This window comes from Geotrypetes seraphini, chromosome 1 (genome assembly GCF_902459505.1).
Source record: "Geotrypetes seraphini chromosome 1, aGeoSer1.1, whole genome shotgun sequence".
NCBI classification, from domain to species: domain Eukaryota; kingdom Metazoa; phylum Chordata; class Amphibia; order Gymnophiona; family Dermophiidae; genus Geotrypetes; species Geotrypetes seraphini.
The window spans coordinates 431656016-431671082 of NC_047084.1; the positions used below are offsets into that span (position 1 = coordinate 431656016).

At 43.9% G+C, this 15067-nt stretch overlaps 1 protein-coding gene across 4 annotated transcripts in view; it reads right to left on the reverse strand.

Annotated features, from left to right (window-relative positions):
* CAAP1 (caspase activity and apoptosis inhibitor 1) overlaps positions 1–15067 on the reverse strand; it is a 142909-nt gene that overhangs the window by 49759 nt on the left and 78083 nt on the right. For all 4 annotated transcript variants that reach the window (XM_033919288.1, XM_033919314.1, XM_033919295.1 and 1 more), the window contains exon 5: positions 9074–9134. In XM_033919288.1, coding sequence (XP_033775179.1) covers positions 9074–9134 — 61 coding nt within the window. The remainder of the gene's footprint in view (positions 1–9073; positions 9135–15067) is intronic.

A 15067-nucleotide genomic window follows, 5' to 3' on the forward strand; every position in this document is an offset into this window, starting at 1 on the left:
AGCTCTAATTATATCATACAAGGCATCCGCAAGATATGCCAGCCTGGACTCCACATCCAGAAAATCTGGGGGCAGAGCCCCACCGGCCTCTACCACCCTATCAGTAAATAACTGGATCCACTGAATACAGGCACGTGCTGCATAAGAACTGTAGATCGACGCCTGTAGAGTCAGGGCTGCCACATCAAATGAAAACCTTAAAGAAGACTATCTTCCTATCCTGAGGGTCTTTTAGAGTAACACCTCCTCAATTGGCAGAGTAGTCTTCCTAGTAACTGCCGCTATTAAGGTGTCCACCTTAGGAAGCTTAAACTTATCCTGCTCCTCACGCGCCACCGGATACAATGAACGCATAGCCCGTGCAACCTTGAGGCCGACTCGGGCGCAGTCCATTGCTCAGAAATCAACTCCTGCATGGCCTCATGCACAGGAAAAGTCTTAGGCGGCCGCCTAGTGCCCGCCATAAGGGGATTGGATATCGCCCCCCCCCACCTCTGTATCTGGCAGGGAAATGTGCAGACATTCCATAGCTTTAGAAATGAAGGCCGCCAGTTCCTCCCTCTGGAACAGGCGTAGTGCTGAGGGATCATCCCTATCAGCCTCTTCTACATTAATTTCCTGCACCCCGGCCTCCTCCCCCCTACCCCCACAGAACCGAACAGAGGTAGAGGGCTCTCTGGGTAGGCCAAATCCTCAGTCTCGGGCACCCTAGGCCTCTTGGCCCCTTTGAGACCCAATTGTGGCTGAAAATCACCTCCTGGGCTAGGCCACCCTCACAGAACCCCCTTCACTCTGTCCGTGCTTGTCTTCTGCTGCATAAATACCTTGTGCAGCAGAAGCACAAACTCTGGCGAGAGGGAACCGAAGGCTGCAAGTCCTTCCGGTGCTGCCGCTCCCAGTGGTAGCACGCTACCTGCTGCCACAGCTGGTGTGCTCGGCTGCACCTCCAAAGCCACGGCCAAATCCAGTTCTGCCTTCATCTCCCCGAGCGCATCTCTGGCGTGGGGAGGAGGCGCACTTTCCGGTGCAAAAACAGCTGCTGCAGCGTCTCCCGCACAGCCAGCCAAACACAGCCCTGAAACAGAGTGGTGCTTCCCGCACCGCGAACAACGCTTCACAACCTCCGCTGCCATGTCTTCCCCCTCCCGGTAAGGAAATACAGTGGTACTCACGTGCTCCTGTCCTGAAAGGCCCACTCCAGCACAAAGCCCCAACGCTGTGCCGGCAAACTTGGTCCAAAGCCAAACGGCAGGGTAGGGTTTTTTTTAAAAAAATAAATGGGAAAGAAGCCCTCCGGACCAGGAAACTGTCTTCACAGGTGATGAGGGTGGGGAAGGGACCTGGGATGGCCCAGGTGTTGCCCCAAAAGTCTGAACTGAAACCTGCCGACCTCCCTAAGCTCAACTAGAGCCAAAGCAGCAGGAGCAATAGCCTTCCACACAGGAGCCTCAGAGATCCAGGAACTATCAAAACAGCAACCATCCAACCTGCTAGAGATAGAGCACTCTGGCTGGCAAGAGGGACTCCATCCAAAATATACACCTGCAAATCAGTTCTCTGTCTCCACCTGCTGGTAGATGTGTGGTATCTCACTAGTCTCTGGATTCATCTGCTGACGGCGCTAAGGAATACCTCAACTATTTCAAAAGGAGTAATTTATGATATGTTGGGAGATCTCCACAGCCTATTAAAATTAGACTTACAGAGCATAAATCAAGACTTAAAAATAATACTCCACTAGCCCCTTTAGTCAATCACTGGGAGCAAACTAAACATCAGCCAATGGAATTCAAATGGAGAGTTTTGGAGGAAATTATAGTCGGGTGGGAGGGTGGTAACATCGAGTCTTTGCTCAATTATAAAGAGCAAATATGGATCTTTGAACTGTAATCCTTAGAACCTAAAGGTTTAAATGCCGAATTGGATTGGCAATTGTTGACTTAACCTAATGACAGAAGTTTATGATAATGAGGGAGTGCAGAGGAGGGCGACTAAACTGATAAAAGGCATGGAAAATTTTTCATACGCTGACAGGTTAAAAATACTGGGGCTGTTCTCCCTGGAGAAGAGGAGACTTAGAGGGGACATGATAGAAACCTTCAAAATCCTAAAGGGGATAGAGAAAGTGAATAAGGACAGATTCTTCAAACCGTGGGGAGCCACAAGCACTAGGGGTCACTCGGAGAAATTGAAAGGAGACAGGTTTAGAACAAATGCTAGGAAGTTCTTTTTTACCCAGAGGGTGGTGGACACATGGAACACGCTTCCGGAGGATGTGATAGGCCAGAACTCTGTACAGGAGTTCAAGGAAGGTTTGGATAGGTTCCTGGAGGATAAGGGGATAGAGGGGTACGGATAGAACTTGAGGTAGGTTATAGAAGTGGTCAGAAACAACTTCACAGGTCGCGGACCTGATGGGCCACTGCGGGAGAGGACCGCTGGGTGAGATGAACCTCTGGTCTGACCCAGTGGAGGCAACTTCTTATGTTCTTATCCTTTTAGTGAGCTCTCCAATCAGTTTGCTCCATATCTTTTATGACGTGGAGAGGACAGGCAGTGCTTTTCATGAGAAAGACTCTGCAGCTAACACAAATGCTTGCCACGTTAAATCTAGAGAAATAATAAATAAGTAGATAAAGTATAGGATTTATATTGGCTTTTCTAATACTATAGAAATGTAATTTGGGGTGAATGTTTGTTTTGTAGATTACCGCGCCCTGAAGCAGTTTGTGATACATGCAATGAAACATGCATGTCGGCAGCGGATCCTATTAAATTACTGTATATTACTGGTTTAAATCTGGCAATACGTCTTACCAGAGCCATAAGTTCAAATTTAAATTATTTAAAGAATCAACTATAAAATCACCTCAGAGATAATTTTGTAATGCACCAACCATAACCTATGAGGAAGCGTAAGCGACTAACATTACTCTATATCACCTTGTGTTTGATACACAATAGAGTGCCGCTTCTGATGGCTTTGGTGGCTCAAAAGAAAGAACGTGAGAATTAACCAAGAATGAAATAGTGCTATATACAATTATGCCTATATGATATACTTGGCGTAGAAGAGATACAGGTCTAAGATCACTATATATATATATATCAATGACTATTATAGACCTGTTTAAAAGTTTTACAACCAGTCTATTTTGTGGCAGACCCATCTTTAGTGAACTCTATGTTTCAGCAGAGAGCCAAGTCTCAGAGATACACACTAAGGACCAGATAGAGAACATTCTTCTGTACATAGGAAGTAATTCTAACAAGTTCATCTCACATATGGTCACACATGCACATTATACAATCCCATGTATATAAAAATATGGGCTTCTGTATCAAGGTACCTATTTTGCTGGTGAGCGTGCACATGCTATAATTCATGAATGAACTTGCAAAATATAGACATGGACATTTACTTTAGTGCTACAGTTGATGTACATATCCTCACCTGCAATATAGGAGAATGTTAGACAACTTACACTAGCATTTATAATACAGAAAAGTAGATGTGTAATAGACTGAGCGGATTTGGGGGGTAAGCCTGTGCATTCATAGACAGACAAACATGAAAGATGCAATAAAAAACTCTTTATTAGTTCAGAAACCTGAGTCTTGTTACTTCACAGGCTCAGGGGAAAGAAAATATTGTTTGTGGCCAATGGCTACCAAGCCCTAAACATAGGTTGCAGCGGTCTTTCTCAAGTCAGGTATCACAGTCTGGTCCCAGCCAGACCCCAAAACAAAGTCCACACATACAGGCTTTCTCACAGGTCCTCTCTTCAACCCACAGCTAGGGAAGATCTAGCTTCATACACAGGCTTGCCTTCAGTTTTTACACTTAAAATCAAAGCCTTCAAATAATTAACAGGCATCTCACCTTGCCAGTCTTTCTCAAAATCACTTGAGGGCCATTTTGCTCTGGGGTAATTTCCTCAGCCCACAGATAGGGAAGATCTCTCCTTTTGGAGACCTCTTGTCTTGAGGCCTCCCTGAATGACTCCATTCTAGGGCATATGAATTCCTCACTGCTGAAGTCCCACCCCTATGATACAGCAGGGTTGCCCCACCTACCCTAAAGTGGCCTGCTCATAACTTCTGTGAGCTAGCACCTCCTTCTATCCAGTAGTGTAATTGCAGTACCAGTGAGCTATTGCCCTCTGCTGTATAGTGGTGTAATTGCAGTATCGGTGAGGGAGTGCCCCTCTCTCCCTCACAAGGTGCTTATGTTTCTTTATAAAATAAAACCTACATAGACATCTACCCATGGCACCCTTTCATGTTACCTCAAAATATTGAATAAAGTCTTCAATTGTTCAAGGTGAACAAAGTTAAATTTCAATATATTCTATATTATGCTAAAAAAAAAACTGAACTGGAAAAGCTTCAGAGATGATCCTTAAGATTTATGCTACTTCTGGTCCCAGCTAGAAAAACAAAAAGGATATAGTACTGCTAACAGCAGGAATTGCAAAATAACCTCCCCACCCCACTTTTTTCCAAAAAGGTGAAGAGAACAGAATCTGCATCCATGCTGCAGTTTGGATAAAAAGAAACAGAGAAACTGCAGAGGCAGCTGTGCATATACAGCTCCTATACATGGTTTATGGGCTTTTCTTTTAGCAACTTGATAAATCTATTTTTAAACACTACTAAGCTATCTGCTTTTATCATATTCTCTGGCAACAAATTCCACAGGTTAATTACATGTTGAATGAAAAAGTCTTTCTCCAATTTGTTTTACATTTATTACTCTTCTACGGATGAGAAAGGACATGTATACTGTTTACATGTTTTATTTACAAATGTTGTCCTAAAAAGACAAATGTCCCATGCACAGGAGATAACCTAACAGCTGCTACTAATCCATAGCCAAGCCAGTCTACCCACTGTTATCACTGTCACCAAAGTTCTCGAGGCTCTGTTGAATCCCTTATATACTGAATAGATCAGATGCTTTTCACATTACATGTCATACAGGCAGTGGCGTACCAAGGGGATGGGTGGGGGGGGGGGGGGGGGGCGGTCCGCCCCAGGTGCACGCCCTAAGCGGGTGCATAGCGGTCTAGAAGTCCTGCCCTACTATTGAAAAATACCTGCACTTCAGCGCAGCTGCCGGTGCACCCCCTTCGATGTACTTGCTCTGGAGCAGAGTCGGCAGCCATGCTGAGGTGCAGGAAGGTCCCGCGATGAGTACATCTGCCAGCTCTGCTCCGGAAGAAGTAAGTTACGTCAGAGGGGGTGGACCCGGCAGACGCAGGGAGTTGCGATGACTGCATCTGCCGGGTCCACCCCTTCCAACGTAACTTACTTTTTCCAGAGCAGAGCCGGCAGACATACTCATTGTGGGACCTTGCTGCATGAAGGAAAAGAAGGGAGCAGGACTTCTGGTATAGAAGAGTGGTGGAGGGAGAGAAATGGGGTAGGATGGTATGGAAGGGTGGTATTGATGGAATTGGTGTGCAGGGAAAAGGGAGAGAGGCATAAGGGGAAAGGATACTGGATATAATTGGATTGGAGGGAAAGAAAGGGGGCAGTTGCTGATTGAAGAGGGGTGGATGGAGAGAGAAAGGGCAGACATTGGATGGTAGTGGGGAGGGTAGAGGGGGAGCCTATGCTAGATGGAAGTGCAGATGGGAGAGATAAGGGAGCAAATGCAGAAAGGAAATGGGAGGAGAGAAAGAAGGGAGCAGACGATGGAAGTGGACAGAGAGAAGGTACTAGATGGAAGGGGTAGAGAAAGAGGGCACCTGATGGAAAGAGGGGATAAATAAAAGGAGGGCACATGATGGGGGGGGGAGGATTGAGTTAGGGAAATACTGGAGGGGTTGAGGGAAAGAGGTGGTGAGCTGTATGTAGGTAGACAGTAAAAAAGGAAATTGATGAGTGGGTAGTAAGAATATAATCTAGATGGATGCAGAAAATAAATTGAAAGGGAAAGAAGGAAAGGGATTGCAGAGGAGAGGTGTGGGAGAGGGAAGGAGAGGAGAGAGATGCCAGACCAATGGGGGTGAAACGAGAGATGGAAGGGAGAGGCATACAGTTTCTGGAAGGGGCTTAGAAGGAGAGAAGATGCCATATAGGGGCAGAGAGACGGCAGACAGTGGATGGAAGAAAGAGAGTAACAAGAAGATGAGGAAAGCAGAAACCAGCAAAGACAAAGGTAGAACAAAAATTTTCTATTTATTTATTGCTTTAGGAGACATGTGTCACTGTTTCTGTGGTGTTGCATTGTATGCAGAGTCCAGCTTCTTGCTGGTTCAATTTAACCTTTGTCTATGTATTTCTATTTTATCCCCCCTTTTACAAAACTGTGGAGTTTTTTAGCGCCAGCCGTGATGGTAGCAGCTCTGATGTTCAGAATTCTACCACAAGTTTCAAGTTTATTAAAAAAATTTTTTAACCGCTTAATCAGGTTTCTAAGCGGTGTACAATATAAAATTACATAAAAACATATTAAAACAGGGGATACTGGATAAAATCCGAGTGTCATAATAAAGCACTGATAAGACGTATGGATCTACTTCAAACAATAGGAAAGTGGGGAAGAACTACAATCGTTAAAGAAGAGTGCAACATAAAGGGAAAGTACAGTAGGTTAGGGTAAAAAGTAACAATTTGATTTAATTTTGTCCTTAAGAGGACAGTTGTTATCCAAAAGCGTCCTAGAACAAGAATGTTTTTAGTTTTGCTTTAAATTGTTTTAAATCGGATTCATTGCGCAGATGGTTGGGCAACGAATTCCAGAGAGTAGGAGCAGTGACGGCAAAATTATTGGAGCGCAACGTGTTAATCAATTTTAAAGAAGGTGTAACAAGAAGATTTTGAGACGTTTAACCATGGCTAAAAACCACACTACAGTTTTGTAAAAGGGGGAGGGGTTAGTTTGTGATTACATATTCTATACTAGGCGAAGGTGTTTTCTGTGTTCTGTGTGATCGAAAGGCATGTTTTTTTGTTAGGCTTGACTGCAGGATTGATCTGTACTAGTTTGGTTTGTTTAGTTTTACAATGGGTTTATTAATGTTCTGCTCACTGCAGTATGTAAGATGCTGCCTTTTCCTAGGTATACTCTTGTGTGAAGTTTGGATTGTTACTAAAAATCATGTTTTTCATATATATATGGGGGGGGGGGGGTTCAAAAAATTATGGGCCCCGGGTGCCTCATATGCTAGGTATGCCATTGCATCCAGGACTCCTTTGAAGCTACCCGTGTCTTCTGATGGGAGCAACCTGGACAGACAGCCATGCAAGAATTTTCCCATATAAAGCTGCCCTGGCATAGAGCCTAGTTTCTTTCTTTCGTCACAGTATCCAAAGTTCTTGTGCTCGTTCCCTAGTGGAGGGTTAAAGTACTACTTTGCATGCTTAATCATCATTTGCAAATTACAGGGCAAAAGCCAATAGTATCCATGCCAAAAGAATGTTCTTAGCTGTGTGCCAGCACCCTCAACAGGTGAAACAGAGGACATTCCCTTGTTTCCTGTGTCACCATATCCTGGGTCCCCATCAGCCTCTCTCCCTCAAACTCATCCCTTTAGCCTTCACCCACTCTCTCTCGCTCATCTCAACCCTAACCCATCCCCCCAGCCTTCATCCAGTCTCTCTAACACTGCTACCTGTTCCCTTCATCCACATGAAGGTTGACTGCACCATCACTAAATGTGGCAGCTGTATTTTCTTGGAGCCTTACTAAGAATGAATAGGAAGCATAAGATAGAATTTTGGCATATGCAGAAGTCCATGACCTAAAATGGCTGTCTCATCTCTTAACTTATCCAGTAGATGCAGGTGGTCAAATAGCAACACCACTGGGTTCTACTCCTACTCCTTCTGAATTATGAGGGGGAATAATATTGCCAGGATTTCATGTTATTCAGTAGTTGGTAAGGCACTCTTGGCCTTCTGCAGAGAAGAGTCTAAAGAGCCCTATGTAACCTTTCACTGCTATCCATTCTAGGAGGACAATTGGATTTCCTCCCTTACTTAGGAGGTCATCATCTGCCAGTAAGACAAACTTTCTGAAGCTGATTGCACCCTGATGCAACACTGGTTGTATGCATGGGTTGAGAGTATAAGTGCACAGCTGAATCCAGGTGAAAGATCTTAGAACAAAATGGGAATCTCCTCAGGACTTACTCAAGTTGCTTGTAGATGGGCTGCACCATGATTTGAAGAATTGGTACCAACAGGCTAGGGAAAGTATCACCTGCCTCTAATTCTAGTATAGCCACCAGGGTCTTCAGCCATGTGGGGGAAACCAGTTAGAATTTCTTCAGTGCAACTTTATGGTTCAGAGACATCTAGGCCTCCCTCTTAAAAGCTTTATACTTCCAACCTTTAGGAACATCTTCGTGCAACTCAATTTAATACATTTATTTTTTGATTGTGGATGAGGGGAATAACAAAGAGGAAAAATCAAAGACTGGACATACATCTGAAAACCAGCACAGATAAAACAACAACAACAAAAACAAAAAGTATAGAGTACCTTGAGGAAGGCAACACAAGTACAACTCCCATGCACACTCAAAAGACCATTTTTTTATTTTTGTCCATCTATAAACTCCAAGAGCAGGATCTGTATTGGCAGTCATCCATCAATGCTGTGATGCATAGTGATATAAAGTTTGATAATAACCAAGTGTGTCTGATTTAACCTTGCTCAGTAATTGTAAGAAAGATGATGGAACAACCCTCGTATGAACAAAAGCTCGAGAGATTAGGATTATTCAGCTTGTAAAAGACAGCTGAGGGAGGATATGCTGTGGACAACTGAAACTCAAAAAGTAGTAAAGGGTAGAGACTGAATCCATAATGTGATGGAAACAGATTTCTCACTTGCACTTTCTATCAGTCAAGGTCTATCATACTGCTGTCAGTCCTCAGCTCTATTCTATAAGTAAACTGGGTAACACTTGCATTCAAAGACAGCCACAATAAATTCAGCACTGGAAGGTTTTCTATTGAGCCCTGTCTTAAGAGATTTTATTTTACCTGATGGCAGGCATTGAACAAAGACACAGGTAAACAACCTAAGCATACGAGAATCAAAAGTATTCATACTCACTGACTAACATCTGCACCCTTCTCTCCTTCTTCATCAGTGGCAGAATCAATTCCATTTTCTCCTACAAAATTATACATGACAACATGAGTGCTTTTTGTGAACAATTAATGTTTATTAAAAATAGAAATAACTATAGGTTTAATATGCTGAACCAATTTAAAGAAAAGGCTGTATTTTATTTACCCCGCCCCCTGAATTACTAATCATCCAACTTACTCTGCGGGGTTTAGTAGAAAGTTTCTAGTGCCAGACTTCCTCAAGATTTAGTCACTATATGGGTAATTTTATAAATTTTATAATTTTGTGTGTAGAAACTGTATTGTAAACATGCAAAAGGCCTCATATAAAATTAACCTCTATGTAAAAGTATGTACAGTGACAAGCCAGAGAATACTTTTAGGTTACCCAGATGTGTACTCGTATTTAGTGTTTGGGGGGGGAGGGCAAAATTTGGGTGAATCATGGGCAGAGTGATGAAGTACATATGTAGGTGATTACGTTACAACCTATGTCAGGTCTTGACAAAATTTCACTAACTCTATAAGCCAGCCCAATAACTTAGGAGATCTCTCTTGCTTCTCCTACCCCATCTTTTCAACATTGCCCCCACCCATGAAGTTGGGGGAGGAGGGGATCCCCTTCCAGATCAGCAACAGCTCTTTTAGAAACTGACTTATTAAGGATCTTTTCCAATTTTGTGTCTGTGGGAAAAGAAACTTTAGTAAATCAGTTCTTCTTACAATGCCTCTGCAAATCACCTGGGCCAAATCCAGTAGTATCCATTCCAAAAGCAAGCTCTTAGCTGAGTGTCAATACCCTCAACAGGTGAAACAGAGGAAATTTTCTCTTTGTTTCATGTGTCATCATAGCCTGGGTCCCCATCAGCCTCTCTCTCTCAAACTCACCCCTTTAGCCTTCACCCAGTCTCTCTAACACTACTACCTGTTTCCCTTCACCTCATGGGATACATTTTGTTTTTTTTAGTAAACACAGCATGCTTCTTAGTCCACAGCTAACGCGGTACAGAAAGTTTGGTCTGTCTTACAGTTTAAATACTTTGAGACCTAATGTGACAAAACTCTGGAATAGAAAATGACACGGGAAAAAATTTGTTCCCGACACCGCCCCGTCTCCGCGACCACTGTCCCCGCCCTGTCCCCATCCCCATGACCACTGTCCCCGCAGCATCCATACAAGCCTCAGTACTGCAATACTTAACTTATTCATTCCTTATAAATCAAAGTTCTGGCTGCTGAACTAGAGAAAGAGATGTTCAGCTGGCAGGGCTTTGTTTATAAATTTTTATCAACACAACTAATATAGTACTTTATCCTAAAGCAAAAAAAAAAACAAGAAAAGAAATTGAATTTTTTTTTCTACCTTTGTTTGGTTTCTGCTTTCTTCATCTTCTCCTCATTCATTTCCTTCCATCCACTGTTTGCCTTTTCTGTCTCTTCCATATACTCTGTTACTGTGCCTCTCCCTTCCATCTCTCCCTCCCTCCCCAATTGGTCTGGCACCCATCTTCTTCCCCCTATATTCTGAAATCTCTCTTCCCCATTTCCCTTCAGCGTCTGTTCCTCTCCACCCCACCTTTCCTCCCTTTCTCCCTCCCTGCCCCTTACTTTCGTGGCGGGTGATTTATAAATTCCCTTCCTACGAGCAGCCGGAACGTTGAAGTTGCCTGTAGCTGCAGGAAAGGTCTTCTGTAACTTCCGGTTGCGTTAGAGATGACCTTTACAGCAGCTACACACGATTTCAATGCTCCGGCTGCTCATAGGAAGGAAATTTAGAAATTACCCGCCATGAAGGTAAGGGACAGGGAGAGAGAAAGGAAGATGCTCAGACGGGGCGGCGGTGATAGCAATCGGTAAGGAGGGAGGGAGATGCTTGGATGGGGCGGCGGTAGTGATCAGTAAGGAGGGAGGGAGCGCGATCAGTGATCAGTGCGCGTATTCTCTCCCTTTAATGAGGAGACAAGTCCATTCAACACTCCACAAATGGCCTTGTCCCCATAGCCGCAGTGAACAGTTTTTTCCCTACCGTTTCGCTGGGTTACCCGCAGTCACCCACGGCTTACCGCGGGCAACAGCTACCGTATCAGTCTTTACTCTGGAACTTACTGTACTGCACAGCTCAAGCTTATGCAGAGAGACAAATCATGGTGCAGAAGCAAGGAACATATTATTTGAGGCTGTGCTACAAAAAGCGCACAATGCCTTAAAATCCAGTCAACAGCAGTAGATAAAATTTTTTCCTTAAACTTCCAAATACTTAAATTACTTCCACTTCTTTAGACATACAGGATTCCCAAGCTTTTCATTTTATAATAACTGCTAGCCTAGACTAAGAAGCAGCCAGATGGCAGAAACCAAGAGGCAGATATTCAACAGAAAATATCCAACAGAAAAAGCTTGCTTAAAAAGATAAATTTTTAATTGCCTTTAAAAAAATATCAGTGACAGTACTGAATGCAGATCCAATGGCAAAGCGTTCCATATAACAAGACTTACAACTATGGAGAGAGACTAGTCCTCCAACCTAATATGCTGAAATGAAGGAATATCAAGAAGACACTTATCAACCAACTGCAATACTTCTTGCGGTCAATACATTTTTAATGCTGTAGCACCAACGTCTGTACCTTAAACTGAATTCTCCCTAGTAAACAAAACCAATGTAATTGAGTAAGAAAAAAGTGATTTATGCTTGGTAAGAGGGATCCTGCATAGCAAGTGAGCAGTTGCATTCTGAGCAACCTGAAAAGGCCATAGCACAGGCTGTGACACCATGACCACAGCCAAATAAAATTGTGTGACCTTTCAGAGAAGCATAATAATGTTGCACTTATGAAAAATCCATCCAGATCATTTCCCCAAATTAAAGTTTTATGACCCTATTTAGGGACCCAAATGGCAGTTCAGGAAGCTCTGCTGCAGTGAACACTGGGAAAGATCCTAAAGTAAGGAGTTACAATAATCAAAAAGAGAAAACTCAAAATTATGAAATATTGTATAAATGTTCACAAGACTCAAAAATCTTGAACATGACAAAAATATTTTAAGTTTGAAAAATCCCTCTGCATAGCAATCTTATGCTGTGAATCCGTTTCCTTAACAATCTAACACAAAAAAATGGAGGAAGTTACAAAATCTGAACTAGACAAAAATAAAACTAGACTTTTTGCAACATTCAAGCTAAATCTGGTCTTAAAGGACTAAAAAGTCAAGAGATTCATATACACTTCCCCCTCCGTATTTGCAGGGGATGCGGGCGGACCATAGGTGCGATTACAGAAAAAGCACGAATAACTTTTTATATGTTATTCATGGTTTTTTGTAACAGCCAGTGTTTTTGCTATTGAAACTGCAAATAACTAGAGACTCTGCAGCTGAAGGTACCTGGTATGTGAGCAGCTCTCTCTCAATCTTGCTGGTGGGGCTGGCTGGGCTTCGTGCAGGCTTTGCTTTCGCTCCGTGTCACAACGAGAGGGGGTGGAGGCCTGCACGAAGGTAATTGAGAGTGTGCCTGATGGAAGTGTACGTGAACAACTCTCTCTCACTCGATCTCTCTCCATCTTGCTGGTTGGGCTGTCTGAGCTTCGTGCATGCTCTGCTTCCGCTCCCGCTCCGTATCTCCATGAGAGGGGGGCGGGAGCCTGCGTGAAGGACGCTTCAGTTTTCAAAGCACTTGGCACTTGCGGTTCCTGCGCTGTCTTCTTCAGTTCTGTGCTGTGAGAGGCGAGACAGGCTGGCGGAGGAGATGATGCGTTTATTGCCGTCATCTGAGACCTCCAAAAGGCACTGTTTTTTCTTTAATTGCTCTCTGATTAAGAAAAGGAACTAATCATGATGTAATTGGGGGGGGGCAGAGTCAGCATCGAAAAAATCGCGAATAAGCGAATCCGCAGATACGGAGGGAGAAGTGTACTGATTTCTTAATGGGCAAGGAAATACAATGGGCAGATCATACAATCAATAACTCATTCTTAAGATCAACAAGAATGAGCCTTGAAGTACAAACAGACAGAACTGTCAGCACCAAGACATAGTGTGAAAGCTCTCTAAAAAGGAAGCAAACTATTTCAATACCTGCCCTATTATGTTTATGTTTATTTAAGATTTGATAAACCCAGTGGCGTACCAAGGGGGGGGGGGTGGTCCACCCCGGGTGCATGCCACAAGGGGGTGCACAGCCGGCCACCCTCCCTATTCTGCCGCTGCTGCCTTTCCTTAACCAGCAGCAGCGGCAGTAAACAGGGGTGTCCGCAGGTGCTCACCGGCATTGCTCAGCTTCTGGCCGGCTCCCCTGCTGAAAGCTGCGGGCGTCTGCTCCTCGCGCGATCTGCGGCTACGACGTCAAAGAGAAGGCTTCCGACGCAGCCGCGGATCGGTGAGATGTAGACGCCAGTGGCTTTCAGCAGGGGAACCGGCCAGATATGCTGGGCGGGGAAGGGGGGAGGTAGAAATAGAAACATAGAACAAGATGGTAGAAAAGGGCCACGGCCCATCTAGTCTGCCCACATTAATGGCCCACCCCCTAACTACCTCCACGAAGAGATCCCACATGCCAATCCCATCTTTTCTTAAAATTTGGCACGCTGCTGGCCTCAATTACCTGTTGTGGAAGATTATTCCAGCGATCAACCACCCTTTCAGTGAAGAAATATTTTCTGGTGTTGCCATGAAATTTCCCACCCCTGATTTTCAACGGATGCCCTCTTGTTGCCTTGGGTCCTTTAAGGAAAAAGAGATCCTCTTCCACCTCGATACGACCTGTGACATATTTGAACGTCTCGATCATGTCTCCCCTCTCTCTGCGTTCCTTGAGTGAGTACAGCTGCAACTTACCCAGTCGTTCCTCATATGGGAGATCCTTGAGACCTGAGACCATCCTGGTTGCCATTCGCTGAACCGACTCAACTCTCCGCACATCTTTTTGATAGCGACAATATCTAGATCTGTCTCTAACATCAGGGCTTGCAAATCATGAACTTTGTTGCTTAGACTGCGAGCATTTGTGGTCATCGCTTTCCAGCTATTTTTCAGCGATAATCTCCATTTTCGTATGGATTTTTGTTTCATTTCACTTTCCATTGCAATGCTAAGAAATGAGTTGCTGATATTGTTTATGTTGCAGTCTTTACTACTATCACATCTTTTCTTTTGCCGGGGGTGGTCTCTATAATTGTCCTTCGTACATACACCACCCCCACCTTCTAGTTTAAATGCCTAGAAAAATATTGTCTAAATTTCTTTTACTAGCTTCGTTGCTCGTCTCTGCACCCTCTCCAGCAGTTTTAAATCCTTCTTTAGGTTGGGAGACCAATGTTGGACGCAGTATTCCAAGTGGGGTCTACCATTGCTCTATAAAGCGGCATTATGACCCTCTCCGATCTACTCGTGATTCCCTTCTTTATCATGCCCAACATTCTATTTGCTTTCTTTGCCGCCGCCGCACATTGTGCTGACGGTTTCAGGGTCCTATCTATCACTACACTCAGGTCCTTTTCTTGTTCGCTCTTACCCAGAGTTGCACCTGACATTCTATACTCATGTTCCTTGTTCTTTCTGCCTAAATGCATTACTTTGCATTTCTCCACATTAAACTTCATCTGCCATTTCTCTGCCCATTTCTCTAACCGACACAAGTCGCTCTGGAGTTCCTCGCTATCCTTCTGCAATCTGATTGCCCAGCATAGCTTTGTGTCGTCTGCAAACTTGATGATCTCACTGGATGTTCCTTCTTCTAGGTCATTGATATAAATATTAAATAAGATCGGCCCAAGTACTGAGCCCTGGGGTACATCGCTAGTCACTTTTTCCCAGTCGGAAAACTTCTCATTTATGCCACTCTCTGTTTTCTGTTCTCCAGCCATTTGCCTATCCATCTTTGTATATCTCCTTCTATTCCATGGCTTTGTAGTTTCCTGAGAAGTCTTTCATGTGGAACTTTGTTGATCGCTTTCTGGAAGTCTAAATATTTACGTCCACC